The sequence below is a fragment of the Panicum virgatum genome, chromosome 2N, assembly GCF_016808335.1.
Source record: "Panicum virgatum strain AP13 chromosome 2N, P.virgatum_v5, whole genome shotgun sequence".
Lineage (NCBI taxonomy): Eukaryota > Viridiplantae > Streptophyta > Magnoliopsida > Poales > Poaceae > Panicum > Panicum virgatum.
In genome coordinates this window covers 53,076,354-53,092,848 of record NC_053146.1, presented here as the reverse complement: position 1 = coordinate 53,092,848, position 16,495 = coordinate 53,076,354, and the positions used below count along the sequence as shown (strand labels likewise).

Genomic DNA, 16,495 nt, shown 5'->3' with positions numbered 1-16,495 from the left:
AATTTCCAGTATTACTGAGTATGAGGGCCGCAGGCCCCGAAGGGCGCTGCCGCGCTGGGTGCTCCCACGTCGCCTCCATGTCAGCGACGGGTGGCGCCACGCCAGCGGACATAACGTCCGTCACGGTTCCGTACGACGGCTGGCTGAATCGAGCGGCCAACAGGCCCATGTCGTAGCCTTTCCAATTTTCCAGTATTTTGTATCAACGTACAAGGTTTATAAGCGGCCAATTCCAGGAAAAGACAAAGTAGCTCATAATTTTGCCAACTCCATGGGCAACAGATGTACTGAGCAATGAAATTCATGTATCACTAAACATTAAGCAAGAAAACAAATACAAACTAAGCCTAATAATACTAACATAGGAACATGTTCACCCTGTCCACAACCTTGTATCTCCTAAATAAAATTCTAGTCCGTGCAAGAGCATACATTGCTGGACTAGTATTATCGAAATCATAATGATAAAATATCTAATAAAACCCATGATTTGTGCTTTCGGGGATAACTTGTCAGGCTCTCCTCGTATAATATTGGAACCAAGGGCATTATTTCAGTATGTAATGAATCCCATCTCTCCAAACATTGCTCTCCACCGGAGCATGCAGAACTGTTCCCAGATAAAGCAGGCAAAGGATCATCTGGAATCTTGTGCTGCACCAAAAGTGATTCATGTAGACAAGACTTATTGAAAGAGATCGGGTGCTCTAGCTTAGGAGGGGGAGATGGTGAATTAGGCTTTATTAAAATCTTAACATATGGCTCCAACTAGTTTGCACAAAATTTAAACTAGATCAAGCTATCTAGATGTGCAACTACGGTTCACCTTAGTGTAAAACCCTTACCCAAAAGAGTTTTGCAACCTATAGCCAATCCTAACAAGATACTACACTAAGAAAGTAAAAGCACACAAGTTGCAATATGAAATGCGGAAGCTTAAAGAGAGAGATGAGAGGAAGCGAACTCTCGACACGAGAATTTATCCCGTGGTTCGGATTGCCACAAAGGCGCCCCTACGTCCACGTTGTTGAAGCACTCACGAAGAGTATCGCTTCCCGGCAATCAAGTCTCTTCCGTGAACACAATCACGGTCACCTTGATCCCGATCTTCACTAAGGGAGATTGCCCACGAAGGAAGGGTCTCCGTCCCCTACACAATATTGTCGACGCTGCTCCACACCAAGCCGAAGGGTCGTTGATTTGCCGGCGAGCCATCAATGCTCCAAGGAGGCCGGCGCACCGAGATACAAGTTTGGTTCACTCTAGAACCACAGCACAAGGATTTAAACCTTGCTTGATCACTCACTCAAGAGCTAATCTAGCACTTACACTCACAAAGCTTGTGCTAAGGACTAAGGATTTTGATCTCTATGCTCTTGGATGGCTTGAAGGTGTTCTTGGATGTGTGTGTGATGTCTTGGGACTCCAGCAATCTTCAAATGGCCGGGGGAGCACATATATATAGGCCACCAAGTCTTGTAGCCGTTGCACCAATGGTCAGCAGAAAACAGCAAACCACCGATTGAACCGATGCCTCTGCATTGAGTAGCGTCGGTTCAACCAGTCATACTGGACTGTTGGACTAGCAACTGGACTAGCCGTTGGACTTTCTGACATACTGCAGAACCATCGGTTTAACCGATGATTGGGCGTCGGTTAAACCGGTCACTCACAGCCTCTGGACTAGCCGTTGGACCTCTCTGTTCTGCTGACGTCATTTCACCGATGGAATGCTCCGACGCACCACCGGTTTAACCGGTGCTGAAGATTTGGCTTCTGCGCGCTTGACATCATCTCTGGAACATAGTACGTTAAATGCACCGATGTCTATCTTGAAGCTGTCAGTTCAACCGGTGCTTCACTTGATCTTCCCTTGATCTCTATTTGGCGCTCAGACTTGTACCAAAGCGAGGGCGTCGGATCTTCCGACAACCATCGGATGCACCGATGCTTAGGCATCGGTTCTTCCGGTGCTACTAGTTTCTGCAGAACTCGTCCAATTCAGCATTTCTTTGAGTTCCTTTTTCGTGTTTTGTTTTGTATGACCTTTTTACTTTATCCCTGAGATCTAGAAACGTTCACTCAACAAAAACATTAATCTCATTGATTGCGTTGTCATTCGATCACCAAAATCACTCGAAATGGCATAAATAGTGCCATATTCGTTACACTTATCAACATCATGTTTGTATTTGGCAATGTGAAGATGTCCACAGACTCCAACACGAGAGGATTGCTCTGTACTCCTGACACGCAGCACCTCTTCAAGATCATACAGATTCTCGATAAAAAAAACTCTACCCGGGGAGGAAACGGCCCCACCATTTTTTCATTAAGAGGAAGCCACACCGGCTTACCCGGGTATAGAAAACTCCCGAACCCTGGCCCATGCCCGAGAGGGCCAAGCCTCGCGGCGAGCACAGTGAGGGGGTCTTTTTACCCCAACAGCCAGAAATTCGCTTCTAATGAGAATCGAACTCAGGATCTGTTGGGGCGCGACGCTACCGGACCGAGCTAGCCAACTGGCCGCCCGGCCTTTCGCCAGATTCTCGATAAAATGCCTTGCTTGATCATAAAATCCCAATTTCCTCCCCGTGTTTAGTAAGATCTTCCCGTCCGGATCGATAGCCCATGGCACCACAACATTTGCTCCAAGGGAATAGCCTGGCCAACCTTCCAAATACACTGTGTATGCGCTATGCCACTGATCATGCTGTCGCCTCCAAATATTTAGCTCTTCTGCATCAGGGTCTGCAAGGATAACACATAATGTTCCCTCAAGCTCAACCACAAAAGCATTGGAAGGACTTCCATTGTTCCACATAGCAATACATGACGGACAGGGGGTGACAGCAAATTCACGTGTTATTATGTCAAATGACACAATGGCCCTCTCATCACATTCGCCCAACCTTGGACCACTCATCCAGTAGAGCACTCCTGCAAGATAGGCTGGCGACATGTCACTCACAGGCAGAGGTGGCAGGGAGCATTCTTGCACGGTGCCCCGGCCACACTCGGTAACCATGCATGTCAAGAAATACCGACGGGATTTGAAGTCCTTCACGTGGTAGAACATTTCAACAATCGTGTGATCCTGCGTTGACAGATTGAACCCCAGGCCAACATTCTTGCGGCCAAGTGCGAAAGCATGGCCATGACGTTCTCCAGCTAGGAATGTTCGAGGGTACGTGGATGGATTCCGTCCCTCGAGTGTGATACACAAGGCGGAAACCTGTGCTGGCGTTGTAGAGATAATCCTTCAGCTCAGTGCTTAGCAGGTTCATGCCATGGCAAGGCTTGGAGCAAACCACCTTTGTGTCAAGCCATATATCATGTCTACGAGCACGTTGGAGCAACTTTGAGCAGGAAGTAAAACTGAAGCCGGATCGTCCAGTGATGCCCTTGCCCACAAGCATGATCTTGGGCCTCTTGTCCATGTTGTTATGTAAGTGAAGAGCGCATGAAGCTGTTATCCTCAATCAAGCTAAGCCACTGCTTGGAGACAAGTTTGCATCGCATGGTACAGTCAGCTGGGAGTCGGAGCAAGATCTCCCTGGTCGCTTTAGCTAGGGGAACTGACAGGGCTCTCTCTTTATTTGTCTGATGCACTGGAACAAGGCTCTCTTGAAATAGTGAGACACTGGAAAGAGCAAGCTTTTCAGCTTGGTAAGACGAATGAGTCTCTCTGATTGCAGTGGCAGTTTCTACAGTATGAGACACGGGATCATAGATGATCACCTTGCATTTGGATGTAGCAATGACTATCCTCTTCGTGGACCCACAACTTCCAACAGAACCAATAACTCTAACAATCTCAGGCTCAATTACATCATGTCTGCTAATATGCTGCAACAGATCAATGCGATGTTCCAATGACCAACCACCAGAGCCATAGCCATTCAGCTTCCAAGTCTCCAGCATGCCGACATGACGAAGGTCCCGAACCATACATAAGTGGCCAGCAAGCTCCACCAAATGCACACCTGACACCTCAAACGGTGGCGACTGGACCCATGAAAAGATCTCATCTGTGACTGAAAAGGATAGGATGGCAGCTCGTGGCCTTTCAACAACAAACGAGGGAGGGATAAGCCAATGCAGAAACCCATTTGCAAATACTGGCAGAACTTTATTATGTCTAGCATGGCTAATAGTTGCCTGAGCAGCCCTGCAGAATCTGAAGGGTACACCTGCAGCAGGCGGCTTCCAATAATCCCCATGATCACCACCCAGCGTGTATGTCTCACACTTAATATGCTGCTTATCACCAAAATCCCCTAGGAATAACCTCACCACCTTGTACTTCTTCCTCCGGGCATCAAACCCAAGTCCAGCAGTCACACACAACGCATTGTGGCAAGGGGGCAACCGGGTAACTGCCCTTGTGGATGCGTTGAAGACATAGTAAGCTGGTGCAAAAGGATCGTGGAGAAGAGTGAGGCCACGGCACGGTGCAGGTGTCATGTGGATGAAGTCACCACCGCGTACACCATCAAGAGTGAACAGCAGGCCATCATCGGGGCCTGATGATGAGCTCGAGTACACCGCAGTGGCGTCAAAACCAGCTGTTTGTGAAGTGAAGAACAGATTAGGCGGTGCTGACTTCGACCCAACCTTCGCCATGTGAAGGCAGCAAAATTCTTCAGAAGAAAGCACTGCATTCCAGGACCGGCAGACCGCCCGGAAGCGAAGAATGGATTTGACGGGCAGCCGTAGGAACACCTCTGTCATCATCTCCTCCGGCAGGGAATGTGCACCGCCAGATGCTACAGCCCTTCTCTTATTCCCCATCATCGTGTCACACCCAAAGCTGATCAACTATGAGATCATCTAGGAGGACTATTAGAGAAAAAGTCTCTCCCTGTTTGGTTTAGGGACTAATAAAAAAAGTCCCTCTAGGAGGTACTTTTAGGGACTATTAGAGAAAAAGTCTCTCCCTGTTTGGTTTCTAGGAACTTTTTTTTAGTCCTAAGGACTAAAAAGTCCCTAAACCAAACAACCCCTTACTAGTATCACAGTGATGTGGTAAGCTAGTTTCCCTCTTATATGGTTTCAAATACGCAGGGTGTTTCGCAATCCACCGGTTGCAGCAGCAGTAGTATTGCACATCGATCATTCTTCCTTGTTTTTGTTTGTTTTTTCTTTTAATCCTGTTACTCTAATGCTAGATTGGGAACTGATGCCATGTATATTTAGGATTAATAAGATTTTAACTGAATCACAATGATTAAAAAAATGTACAATAGTATCCTACTTTTTTTACATTATTGCCAAGAAACAATAAGAAGTTTGTTCATATCTCGACATAACCTGCCTAATGCAGTAGTGCCTACCATAACACACACCACAAACGAAAATAGTTCATTGTTTGCCGCCTATTCAGCTGTTCATTGCTCCCAATTACAGGGATTATGATTTCATCACTTTTATTTTTATTTTGTTAGTTCATCATTAGTTGCTCTAGTTAGATGTTCTACAACATTTTGGCACATGATGGTTCCCCTATCAAAAGAAAAAAAAGTTCTTGAGGGATAATTCACATATTAGCATTGACATTGCCCTTCAGCTGAGGGCCTTCACATATTAAGATCCCTCTTAAACTCCCTCTCTATTCCCTCCACGAATCAACAAGGTGTTGAGATTAATTAAAAATCAAATTTTCATATTAATTTTCTCTGTCAAACTCCCACTGCTAATTCGCCTCTTCCGAATTATCACCAAACTCTCACCTCTAATGCTCTGTTACCGTACGATTTCATAGATTGTCGGGCGTCACACGCCATGTTCGAGCTATCAAATGTTCAAGCCAGACAGACACCGACAGCTGGGCCCAATGCTAATTTAATCCTCAAAGCTTTTAGGCCCACTGCTCAGCGACCCAGAGCCCCTCTCCCTCGGCTCTGCCTCCACCCCTTCCCTTCCCAGTCCCAGGTCCCCATCGCCCTCCTCTCCCCAGATCTCCCACCCGAACCCTACCCAAGCTGCAGCCATGGCGATCGCGGCGCGCGCCCTGCGCCGCCTGCCGCTCCACCTCTCCCCGTCGCTCGCCCGATCCTTCTGTGCCGTCTCTCCCGCCGCCGCCTCGGCCACCCCAGCCCCCGCCGCCGCATCGGCCAAGGTCGCCGACCGCATCGTGCGCGTCCTCGCCATCGACCCCGACGGCGCGCGCCGCGAGGTGGTCGGCCTCTCCGGGCAGACCCTCCTCCGCGCGCTCGCCAACGCGGGGCTCATCGAGCCGGCCTCCCACCGCCTCGAGGAGATCGACGCGTGCTCCGCCGAGTGCGAGGTCCACATCGCGCAGGAGTGGCTCGACAAGCTGCCGCCGCCGTCCTACGAGGAGCGATACGTGCTCACCCGCGCGTCCAGGAACCGAGAGCTCAACAAGCACGCGCGCCTGGGTTGCCAGGTCGTCCTCGCGCCCGAGCTGCAGGGGATGGTCGTCGCCGTCCCCGAGCCCAAGCCGTGGGACATCCCGTAATGGCGTGCCTGGACGAAAGGCAAGGCAGAGAGGTGCGGCTTTCGACGCTGTGAGCCTTCCTTCATTCCCCTGGCTAGGTGCAGCTGCGCCATCCCCTTTTATGTTACGGATTTGATGAAGAATAATGATTTGATGAGCAAAACTTGGTGTTGTTGGTTAACTTTTGTTCCTTTGAATGTGGAATATAAGGATGATGTAATATGGGATCCCCTTGCAATTACCTCAGTCTAATGTTTCATTATTTTGAAGTTTTGCACATTGTGATGTTTGGTTGATCTTGCATCTTGGCCTTTTCATTTCCATTTGATAACCACTGTTTATTCCCGTATAAGTGTACTTGGTTTTAATGTGGGGGGAGAGAGCCAATCTTCAGAAGGACAACATAGTAGAATACCAAAAATGGTCTAACATAGGCATGAGACGAAATAAGCTTATCTATTCCTTCATAATTCTTGATATACCTGCAAGATACTATATGAAGTAGAGGAAGTTCATAGTTCCTACTTCCATAGCTACGAAATCTTCTGGTGTCTTTTGTGCTGGTTCATCTGTGATCATAACTATATTGATAAGTTGATAACCATCTGTAATGAAATGCATCGGAAATATTCGTCAACTGAAATGGTTGGTGCTTAGTGTATTTTGCTTGCTACTTGCTCCGTAAATTGAAATCAGTCAGGCAACCATGTCCATTCAGTGTTGAAAAAGCAGCTATCCTTTTCCATAGAGCTTTGTGGGGATCTGAAAACAAGGTTATTGTGTACCTGGAACTAGTAATATTATCCATAAATTTAAAACAAACACTGTGCGAGACCCAGCACACCAGCAGCCTCTGGAGAGGTTACATTACAACAGCAAAACAATGTAACTGGACGATGCTTCCCCCAGGATGTTTCAAATTCTGAGCTTGTGATGGTCCTTTTTTCCAGCCGCCTGCTCGCTGTCACACCCGGTTTCAAGGACAAAACCGAATGCATAGCTATATGTATGCCAGGATCAAGTTTCATACATATAGAGACATCATAAGTGAATAATCAGTAACAGTATCACGAAAAAAAAACTAAAACAAATAAAAGACTATCAGAGTTTACAGCTTATCCTGGAAACGAAGGCTCCAAACTTCACAGACAATCGACTGGGGGTTGCGTACGCCTAGAACTCAGCAACATCTTCAAAATCTTTATACACCTTCTCCTTCTGAGCAGCAGTAAGCAAAGGTGAGTACACTTATGGTTGGTACTCAGCAAGGCCACAAGAAATAACCAGAATGTGATTTAAATCCATCTTTAAGTTTATTAATCATGTGAGGGTCCAAGCCGCTCTTGACCGTGAGCACGGCTAACCGGTTAGTTTTAACTCTGCAGAGGTTGTACACTTTCACCACAATTCGCGTAAAAGTTCCGAAGAACTTTGAACCCAACCACGCAATGTGCTAGCTAGGCACAATACCACACTTCCGAGGTGTGATTGCATAGGGACGCTACGAGGCTTTTACAAAGATTCCCTAACCCATGACAATCCGCTAAGGTTTCAAGTCAAAGCGGTCATAACACTGTCCTAATGAGGTGGTACCTTGTCAAAGGACCATTAAACAATACCAATTGCCCCAAGAGGACCGAGCTATACCCCGTCGATGCATCCCCTCTTGCCCTTTCGGTAAGACTGTCACAAGCTAGAGTCTCTAATTAATCAGCCAAGACCAGAGCCATATAGTATTGTGGTTGTACTGTTTTCTTGGGTGGTTCTCCATGTTCCAATTAAATCATCATAATACTCTTGTAAATAAGCATAGATAGAAAGATGGTTAGGGTCACTTGCCTTTCTCCAACGAAAAGCTACTCTTACTGCTCTTCAACTTTTGCTCACTTGGAATTCTTGATCTTCAATCTTCAAACAATGATCCTTCTACTCGAAGCAATCACCAAGCAAACATACAAAGCAAATAACAAGAACAACTAAGAACAATACACCAAAACAAAAGAAAGGCTTTGAAAGAACGCTCTAAAGGATAGGGCTTGGTGCTACGGTTACGAAAACGCAAGAAACGCGGAAAACGAAGCTACGGTTGAAAAGAAACAGCTATCGGAAGATTTATATTATAACCGAATAGAAAACTATAAGCTTGATTTATTTTAATTAGGAAACACATGTAAACGATATCTGAAAGAAATATCCATATTAACTAAATCATATTGATTTATATTTGTAAAGGCGAGTACACTTAGTCACATTTTATTTATCAATTTTTTAGTATGAATTAAACTGGTTAACTATTTAACTAGCAAATAAAAGAGTGTTGTGAGCGTCTAGCGTAAAACTTTATGATCTGTGATTTGAACTAATCAAGTTACATTAAAAGAAACATTTATATTTGTATTAATCCAATTAACATTAATTATGAAAATCGGTGTACAACTCTAATTAGCTTTTAATCTGAAAAACTAGTTGAAATAAATATTAATCAAATTGATTCTAAATCTATTTTAAAAAAACAAGAACTACGACGCAACAGCACTACTAAACTATAGCTCATGCTAAAATAAAGCTAACGCAACGAAAGCGAACTAAAACAGAGTTAAAATATTAAAACTAAGAGAGCTTGGGGTTTGTCACACAACATGACCATCCAACTTGGGACCGAAAGGTTGCGGCGGGGTCTGCTCCGGCCTGCTAGACCAAGGCTGCGCGGGCACCAGGGCACGCAGCGCCAGGAGGCGTGGCAGCGATCGACGATGGCTCCTGGTGGCGGCGCTCGGGAGGGCGACACGCAGGGAGGCGCACACGGCTGCGCTGCGGGGGCGGCAGCACGCAGGACTGGTCGCTTCCATGTGCAGCAGAGAAGGTCGTGGGGTGCGGCGGCGCTGCTGGTGCCCCTCGCGAGTAGGGGTGCAGACGCAGCAGGGCAAGGAAGAAGGCACGGGGTCGACGATGAAATGGCGACGACTCACGAGAAGGAAGACACCACGACGAAGAGGACGACGAGCTGGGCACTAGGGTGGTGTCAGATTTCACCGGAGATGTACGGATGCGGAGGATGGTGAGATTCTGGGGAAAAGATTATTTTAGGGATTCCCAAACAAGGAGCCTCCCTATGGGTAGTCTATATTTTTGGTGTGAAGTTGCCATGAGAGGTTGGCTTAATATATAGAGAGAAAAGTCTCGCCATCCCACATCAACTAGCAATGTGGTACTAAACCTCCCTCCCATGCTAATGGGCTTTACGTGCCTTTAGCCCATTAGGGAACACATGAATGGGCCCTTGAGGTCCATTAGAGATTTACGTACTTTTGATAGACTTAGCCCATTTAAAATTCGGAATTAATTAATTTCGAAATTAAAATAATTCTAGAAAATCTAGAATTCATATTTAAAGTCCGAAAAATATTCCAAATGGCCCGAAAATTCTAGGAAAAATCCTAGAAATATATTGGGACCTAACGAACTCAAATAAAATATTTGGAGCTCATGAGAAGATTTGGAAGAGCCTCTAAAAATTAGAGTTTGCTCTAGGGAAAATGGGAAAAGAATCCAGAAAGATCCGGAAAATTCCCGGGAAGAGCTTTTGATGATATAACACGTTTTGAAAGGTTTTCATACTCAACAACACTATGCATGTGACATGAATGCATCACCAGAAGAACAACATCATTTAATTTGAAAAACAACCAATATTTATTTTCTTTTACACTAAATTCTCTGTGAAGAAAAATAAATGTTGGGAGAATTTTAAAATTATAAGAAAATTGTTGTTTTATTTTTAATTTCAATCACATCCTGAAATTCAAAAATTTCAGGGTGTGACACTCGCTTCCTTATATTTCAAAAGTCGCAGCCAGGTAACGCTGCATCATCAAGGGATGCTGTGAAGACCTGCTGCTCTTCTAATTTTCCTTTGCCTTCTGCTGAAGCTGGTGCAACATGTTGGACGCTGCGGAGTCACGCGCCTCATGAGGGGTGATCTTCCTATCACCATCGGCACTCAAGTTGAAATCTGGGCCCGTAAGGTAGACACTGGCTTGGTACATATCTGTGAAGACAGGGATACAAACTGTAAAGTATGCTCAAACATGTGGGAACTAAGAGCTATGGGAAAGATAGCCCCTGTTGGAGCAAAAAAGAGTTCAGGTTACAGTTACCAGTGGACATTCAGCTAATTCAAATTATGATTCGGACATCTAGGTTCTAAGATCATCATATAGTATGGTATAGAGGCCCTGTTTGGGATCGCGAGCACCAGCAGCGCGTCGCTTATACGCGAACACAGCTTGGAGCTCGCTTCTCCGATTTTCATCTGCGCGCAGTTCAAAGATCCATGTTTAAGCGTCGCCACCGCTGTCCCAAACACGGCCAGAGACAAGTTGGGTACGCACTGATTGAAGCCTGACTCTAAACTAAGGTAACAACTAACCAACAGAACTAATCTGGGTCTGTACATAATAATTGGGAGCGCAGTATGTGTGTCAGCTTTACAATGCAACAAAAGCAGACTCCACAAGCCTAAATCTGATTGTGTTGTGTTCTGATGCCTAAGGTCCAAGGACTTCATAATAAACCATGCAGGAACTTGAAAAGACAGTGATTATCATCCACGTACCACCTGTAACTGACGGAAGTACTTTGTATCTTGGAAGGATCCAATTGCTCTCACGGCATATGTCATCCAGTTCCTGCAAGGCATCCTGTCAGACAGAGAATTGGAGAGGAATCATATAATAGTTTAGTCGATCAGATGAGTTTTTTTGCCTGGCATTTGTTGCGTAGAAGAATGGCCTCTTTCAGTTTCTTCCTCTTTAAGTTCATGTTTTGGCATCCTTTTCCAGAGCAGGTTGGATTGGAAGCATCTATGATGTTCCAGTTGTTCTCATATTTCTTCAGAATTGACGTCACTTTAGGGGTCATATCCCCTTCTGCACATGGTTTGAAATGAAAAGTACTGGGTTTGATGGAATTTGAAGGTAAAAATGTCAAAGCTGATAAGCAATAATCACACCCTAGAGAATACATTATTATATATAGGTCTATAATTATTCTAGGGGCATTGAAATTATGCTGCTAGTTGTCCTTGGGAAGCTAAATACTGTTGATGCATTGGTATGCAGCAGCCTTGTTTGGATGGGATGGTTATGCCCCAGCTCCATCCTTTGGGACTAAGGCCCACACACACATGTTTGAAATGCCACCAACAAAACCCTAGAAGTACGAGAGTGTTGCATTTTAGTTGCCATGTGGAAAGACAAGCTGTTTGCCGCAAGATTATATGATATTTTTGCACTTTACTGTCCATTTTAGCTAGATTTAGTTATGAAAAGCAATACCTGTCAAGATTGTTTGAATTTCCATTTCATACTGAGCACTTCGATCTCCAAGCATGCAATGCTCACGGAGCTGAAACATATATATATTAATCACGGAGCTGAAACATATATATATTAAGATGAATACACATAAGCTTATCAAGGAAAACAAGAAGTATATAATTAACAAGCACCATTGCATCTTTTGAAATGAAATAAAATATGTAACATACAGTATCATCCCGCATCTTCTGAAGTAACTGCAGTGTCGCACACTTCTGAACATTCATGTTATCTGAGATGCCACCTTGATTGCCATTTGAAGTATACAGATTAGGATTTGGGAGCGCACCAATATGGAAGCAATCAATAGTAGGAAAAACAAGTTTTTTTTGTCATGGACAGGATTGTCCTTACCAGACTTTACTGTGAATTTCTCCTTTTGGCTTTCCAAAGCATGATTGTTAATTAAAGGATCAACATATGGTGCCTGAAAAAGATAATTAGTTCACTAAGTTGAAGCACAGTAAATTTAACACATAAAACCAATATATTAATTATTTAATTAGAAACACCACGCCTTATTTCAGAACACAACTTTATCTCAAGCTCATATAATCAAACTGTAATTTAGCTTATCTTTACCAGAATGATATCTTGGGTTGTATTTCTATTCTCCATTTGGACTCCTGAAAATGAGTGATTTTATCATTATATGAGGAGGTGAAACAGTGATGGATCAGTAAAAATCAAAGTAATGTAAGATTGATAGACGTACTGGCTTGTAAGTCTATAGAACCACCATTTGTTGCTTTTGCGGGTTTTGCGCTCACAAATTTTAAACTTTCCACATCTGGAGCAGCAAGTGAGTCAGTTTCTTTTGTGGGGCTCTCGCCATCTCCATGCTCTGGGTAGGTAGGGAGTATGGCCTTGAATGTTTCGGATTTTCTTTTGCTGTTCGTGTTGCTGTTTTTTTTGTTTTTGGTGGTGGTGCAGTTGTTGGTGCCACTATCACTAACTGCTTTTACTACCTGTTTATTTTTCTTTGGAGTTGAAACATTTGTGTTTATTTTTTTCAGTTTGGACTTGCTATTAGCTTCTTGTTCCTTCAAACTTTCATCTATTTCAGAGTGGGATGAAGGGTTTCCATTTTGAGATAATTGTTCCTTTGGAGCGCTCAGTGAAGAATCCAAAGGCCACGCTCTGCGATATGTCAAGAGTAATATTTAGTCATTAACCAAAACAGTCGTAACATGACCCATTTCGATATTACCCCTTTCATGTATAATTAGCGGAAATAAATCTCATGTATACCTGTTCAGGATGTTTAACAGAATCTCCTTGTATGGCAGTAAATGATAGCACTCAACAACACATGTCGTTGCAGGACACGGATCACTTCTAAGTATAGGACCACTCATCCTGCCAAAGGAAATAAGGGAGAGAGACAACAGAGAAAACATTTAGAAATCATTATCATTGAAAAATAGCATATTAACACTAAGCAAAGAAGCTCATTTGGGTGGGGCAATCAGCAAGCATTGTATCGTATAAGCATAAACATAGTATTTTCATTTCAATAAAATAAAATAAAACATAGTGGGCAGGAGCTTTAGCAAAGTTATCATTGCTATCATATTATCTATTAAATGTCTTAGCGAACTAAAAAATTTGAGTACGAAGGGCATCAATCTAACTCAAGAATAGGGCTGTTTGGTAAATTAGTCGTCTTCGATTAGGGCTGCAACGTGGGATGGTACAAATTAGGCAGGGGTGGGGAGCAAACCTGTCGACCAGAACTTTCAAAGGCATTTCCTTAAGCTTGTTATTGATATTTTTCTCATACTGCAGAACAAACATCATCGTAGCTGTCCCTTTTTTATTCAATGAGTACACCCGATGTTCTTCGAGAAACCGCAAGTTTGCACGCTTGATACCTATTGAGACATAAGTGTGTAAGACATACCTACTAAATACAGGTGTGCAAGACATACCTATTAAATACATAAGTGTGTAATACATACGTATTAAAGATATAAAGTGTGAGGTAAAAGGTAGGTGCACAAACATAAAATTTGCACTGAGTCAATAAAATTAAGCACAAAATTCCACTTTGGATGTAACTATTGTATCCGGCTCAGAAATAGGAACAGTTCTAAAAAGAACATTGATTGCCATAAGCTCAGAATCTAAGTTACTCCAATATGCTACCCGGCATGATCATATTAAATCATGTTCTAATAGCAAATAGCTTCCATAAAACCAAACCAAATGAGAGGAGCCAAGCCACACCAGCTAGTATACTCAGCAAAGTGACTATATTTGTGCAGCTGTGCTTGTTGATGAACAATTCTACAAATTAAGACATGGACCTGTACCCACGAGGTTGCATTTCTCTAGGAAAAAATAACAAACTAAGGGTGCATGCATGCAACACATTGTAAGTTCCAGACAGTAATTCTTGTATAATAAACTGTAAATGGGAATAGTAACTACCTGTTTTGAGCTGCGCCTCTGAATATGCAATCTGCTGAAGCACGTATGGTTCAGAAGGAAGTGCTACGGATTTATTGCTCGATTCCTGCACTGACACATCACTGCTATGTGATCCACCCAATGACATCGTGATATCTTTCTCAAAGATCGAGTAGACGCCCTTGGTTTGAGATCCATGCTTGACCAAGCACATCTTTGTCCTATTGAGAAGCAGAACAGCGACCTTGGTGATGGGCCACATGACCATCTCGGGGGAGTCCTTCGTGGCGTCGAGTGCCTCGGCAATATTGCAGGCATCGACGACTGCCTCGTCAGTGACCGAGAGCCCACCCCCAGTGCCATTGTCGTGGTGCTCGTGGACCTGTTTCAGGTACACGAGCAGAGCTTCCCCGGCAGTGAGGGAGGCGATCATGCAGAATCGCTGGGGATCAGCGAATTTAAGCTGTGGGAACTGCTTCCGGTGGTAATAGTTGTACAGGAGTACCGTTGCGTGGATCTGCACAACCACAAAATAAAACACATCATCATGAGGTAAGTTGCAGCTAAGCAATTGACAAAAAAAAAGTGTGTGATCAACACAAAGCGCAACAATGGTCAGCACATAGAAGCTGTGATTCCGAATGCCCCAAGCACGCAACACCCTAGTCCCCAGCGACCCAAAACGAATGGAACTAAGAGAAGCTGCAAGCTCCATGTCTGCCCAGTGAGGTAAGTCGAAGCTAAGCGTCTGAAAAAGAAATGTGATCAACAACAAAGCACAACAACGGATCACTGGATCAGTATGTAGAAGCTGCAAATTCCGAATGCCCCAAGCACGTGGCACCCCAAGCAACCCCAAATCTACCCCTAACACGAATCGCACGGGGGCAAGCTCCATTGCTGACTAGTGAGGTAAGTCAACTAAGATTGTGAGGAAAAAAATGTGATCAACAACAAAGTGCAACAACGGATCACTAGATCAGTATGTAGAAGCTGCGAATTCAGAAAGCCCCAAGCATGCGGCATGCCGGCACCCCAAGCGACCCCCAATCCACCCCTAAAACGAATCGCTCAGGGAGAAACTGCAAGCTCCATGCATGGCTGCCTAGTGAGGTAAGTCGAAGCTAAGCGACTGAAAAAAAATGTGATAAACACCAAAGCGCAACAAAGGATTACTGATCGGTGTGTAGAAGCCGCAAATTCCAAATGCCCCAAGCACGCGTCACCCCAAGCAGCCCCAAATACACCCCTAAAACGAATCGTGCTGGGAGAAATCGCAAGCACCATGGCTGTCTAGTGAGGTGAAGTGGAAACTAAGCGACTGAAACAAAATGTGATCAGCGCAACAACGGATCAGCACACCGCGAATTCCGAATGTCCCAAGCACGCAGCACCGCAAGCGACCCTAAATCCACCCCTAAGACCAAGCACGGGGGCAAGCACAATGTCTGCCTAGTGAGGTAAGTCGAAGCTATGCGACTGAAAAAAAAAGTAATCATCAACAAAGCGCAATAACGGATCATTGTGTAGAAGCCGCGACTTCCGAGTGCCCCAAGCATGCGGCACCCCAAGCGACCCCAAATCCACCCCTTAAACGAATCGCACTCGCACGGGGGAGAAAGCCGCAAGCTCCATGCCCTGTTCCCCAACCCCTCCCCTCTCCCATGAAACCCCAGCACAACCGCGTCACTACCTACAAACGCCACAGCAATCAAGCACAAACTAGTACAGTACGTAGTACCAAAATGTTCCTCACCTGACGCGCCACGATCTCCTGGTTCTCCGGCTTCAGGGCCTCCTCCCGCCGAAGCGTGCCGTGCGGCAGCACCGGCTTCACGAGGTGCTCTACCAGCAGCTTCACCGCGTCCTCCTGCTCCACCACCTCCCGGACGCCGCCGCCTTCCACCTCCATCACCTAACCCGAGACGCGTTCCGCGCCGCCGCCTCTAGGGTTTTGCGCCGCGGGTTTGGGTTCGGTTGGGAGGGGGGACGCCGCCGTTCCGACGAGAAGAACTCGAACTGGGGAATGCTGGAAACTGGAAGGCGAGGCGCGATCGCACAGGTGCCGGCGTGGGGTGTAAATGGAAAGGGTGGGTGGGCAGAGAGCCCGGGCGGGGGCGCGACCCACCGTCCGATGTGGAGCGCGGTGGATCGGGGCCGTCCGAGGCGGCGTCACGAGGAGCGGGCCGCGGAGAAAGGCTGGCTAGGCTGTCTTCTTGCGACCGTTACGACTTACGAGGGCGCT

General features: G+C 45.3%; 3 protein-coding genes across 5 annotated transcripts; 1 reads left to right on the top strand and 2 right to left on the bottom strand.

The window, feature by feature from the left end:
* Positions 1-2,553: 2,553 nt before the first annotated feature.
* On the bottom strand, positions 2,554-4,828 carry LOC120661228 (F-box protein At3g07870-like). The gene is made up of 2 exons (XM_039939985.1): positions 3,350-4,828; positions 2,554-2,673 (listed from the first exon to the last, which is right to left on the bottom strand). Exon 1 carries the CDS (start codon positions 4,795-4,797, stop codon positions 3,445-3,447), a length of 1,353 nt encoding a protein of 450 aa, XP_039795919.1. The 5' UTR covers positions 4,798-4,828; the 3' UTR covers positions 2,554-2,673; positions 3,350-3,444.
* A 1,071-nt stretch (positions 4,829-5,899) lies between these two features.
* Positions 5,900-6,737, top strand: LOC120661227 (putidaredoxin-like). The gene has a single exon (XM_039939984.1). It carries the CDS (start codon positions 5,993-5,995, stop codon positions 6,479-6,481), a length of 489 nt encoding a protein of 162 aa, XP_039795918.1. The 5' UTR covers positions 5,900-5,992; the 3' UTR covers positions 6,482-6,737.
* A 436-nt stretch (positions 6,738-7,173) lies between these two features.
* LOC120661226 lies at positions 7,174-16,287 on the bottom strand. Of its 3 annotated transcripts, XM_039939981.1 has the most exons (13): positions 16,007-16,287; positions 14,272-14,767; positions 13,562-13,712; positions 13,090-13,197; positions 12,554-12,978; positions 12,421-12,464; positions 12,193-12,265; positions 12,009-12,082; positions 11,797-11,866; positions 11,225-11,388; positions 11,076-11,148; positions 10,291-10,508; positions 7,174-7,423 (listed from the first exon to the last, which is right to left on the bottom strand). In XM_039939981.1, exons 1-12 carry the CDS (start codon positions 16,160-16,162, stop codon positions 10,363-10,365), a joined length of 1,980 nt encoding a protein of 659 aa, XP_039795915.1. In that variant the 5' UTR covers positions 16,163-16,287; the 3' UTR covers positions 7,174-7,423; positions 10,291-10,362. The 3 variants fall into 3 exon arrangements, with proteins under 3 accessions (XP_039795915.1, XP_039795914.1, XP_039795916.1); XM_039939980.1 differs by lacking the exon at positions 16,007-16,287 and having other exon boundaries at positions 14,272-15,888; XM_039939982.1 differs by lacking the exons at positions 7,174-7,423; positions 10,291-10,508; positions 11,076-11,148; positions 11,225-11,388; positions 16,007-16,287 and adding an exon at positions 11,397-11,671 and having other exon boundaries at positions 14,272-15,888.
* Between the last annotated feature and the right edge of the window lie 208 nt (positions 16,288-16,495).

Coding starts and splice junctions, on each gene's coding strand:
- LOC120661228 (XM_039939985.1), bottom strand. CDS start 4,797: ATGATGGGGAATAAGAGAAGGGCTGTAGCATCTGGCGGTGCACATTCC.
- LOC120661226 (XM_039939980.1), bottom strand. CDS start 15,148: ATGGAGCTTGCCCCCGTGCGATTCGTGTTAGGGGTAGATTTGGGGTTG. Junction 13,713..14,271: donor AGAGGCGCAGCTCAAAACAG/GTAGTTACTATT, acceptor ATGTCTCAATAG/GTATCAAGCGTGCAAACTTG. Junction 12,465..12,553: donor TTCTATAGACTTACAAGCCA/GTACGTCTATCA, acceptor ACTCATTTTCAG/GAGTCCAAATGGAGAATAGA.
- LOC120661227 (XM_039939984.1), top strand. CDS start 5,993: ATGGCGATCGCGGCGCGCGCCCTGCGCCGCCTGCCGCTCCACCTCTCC.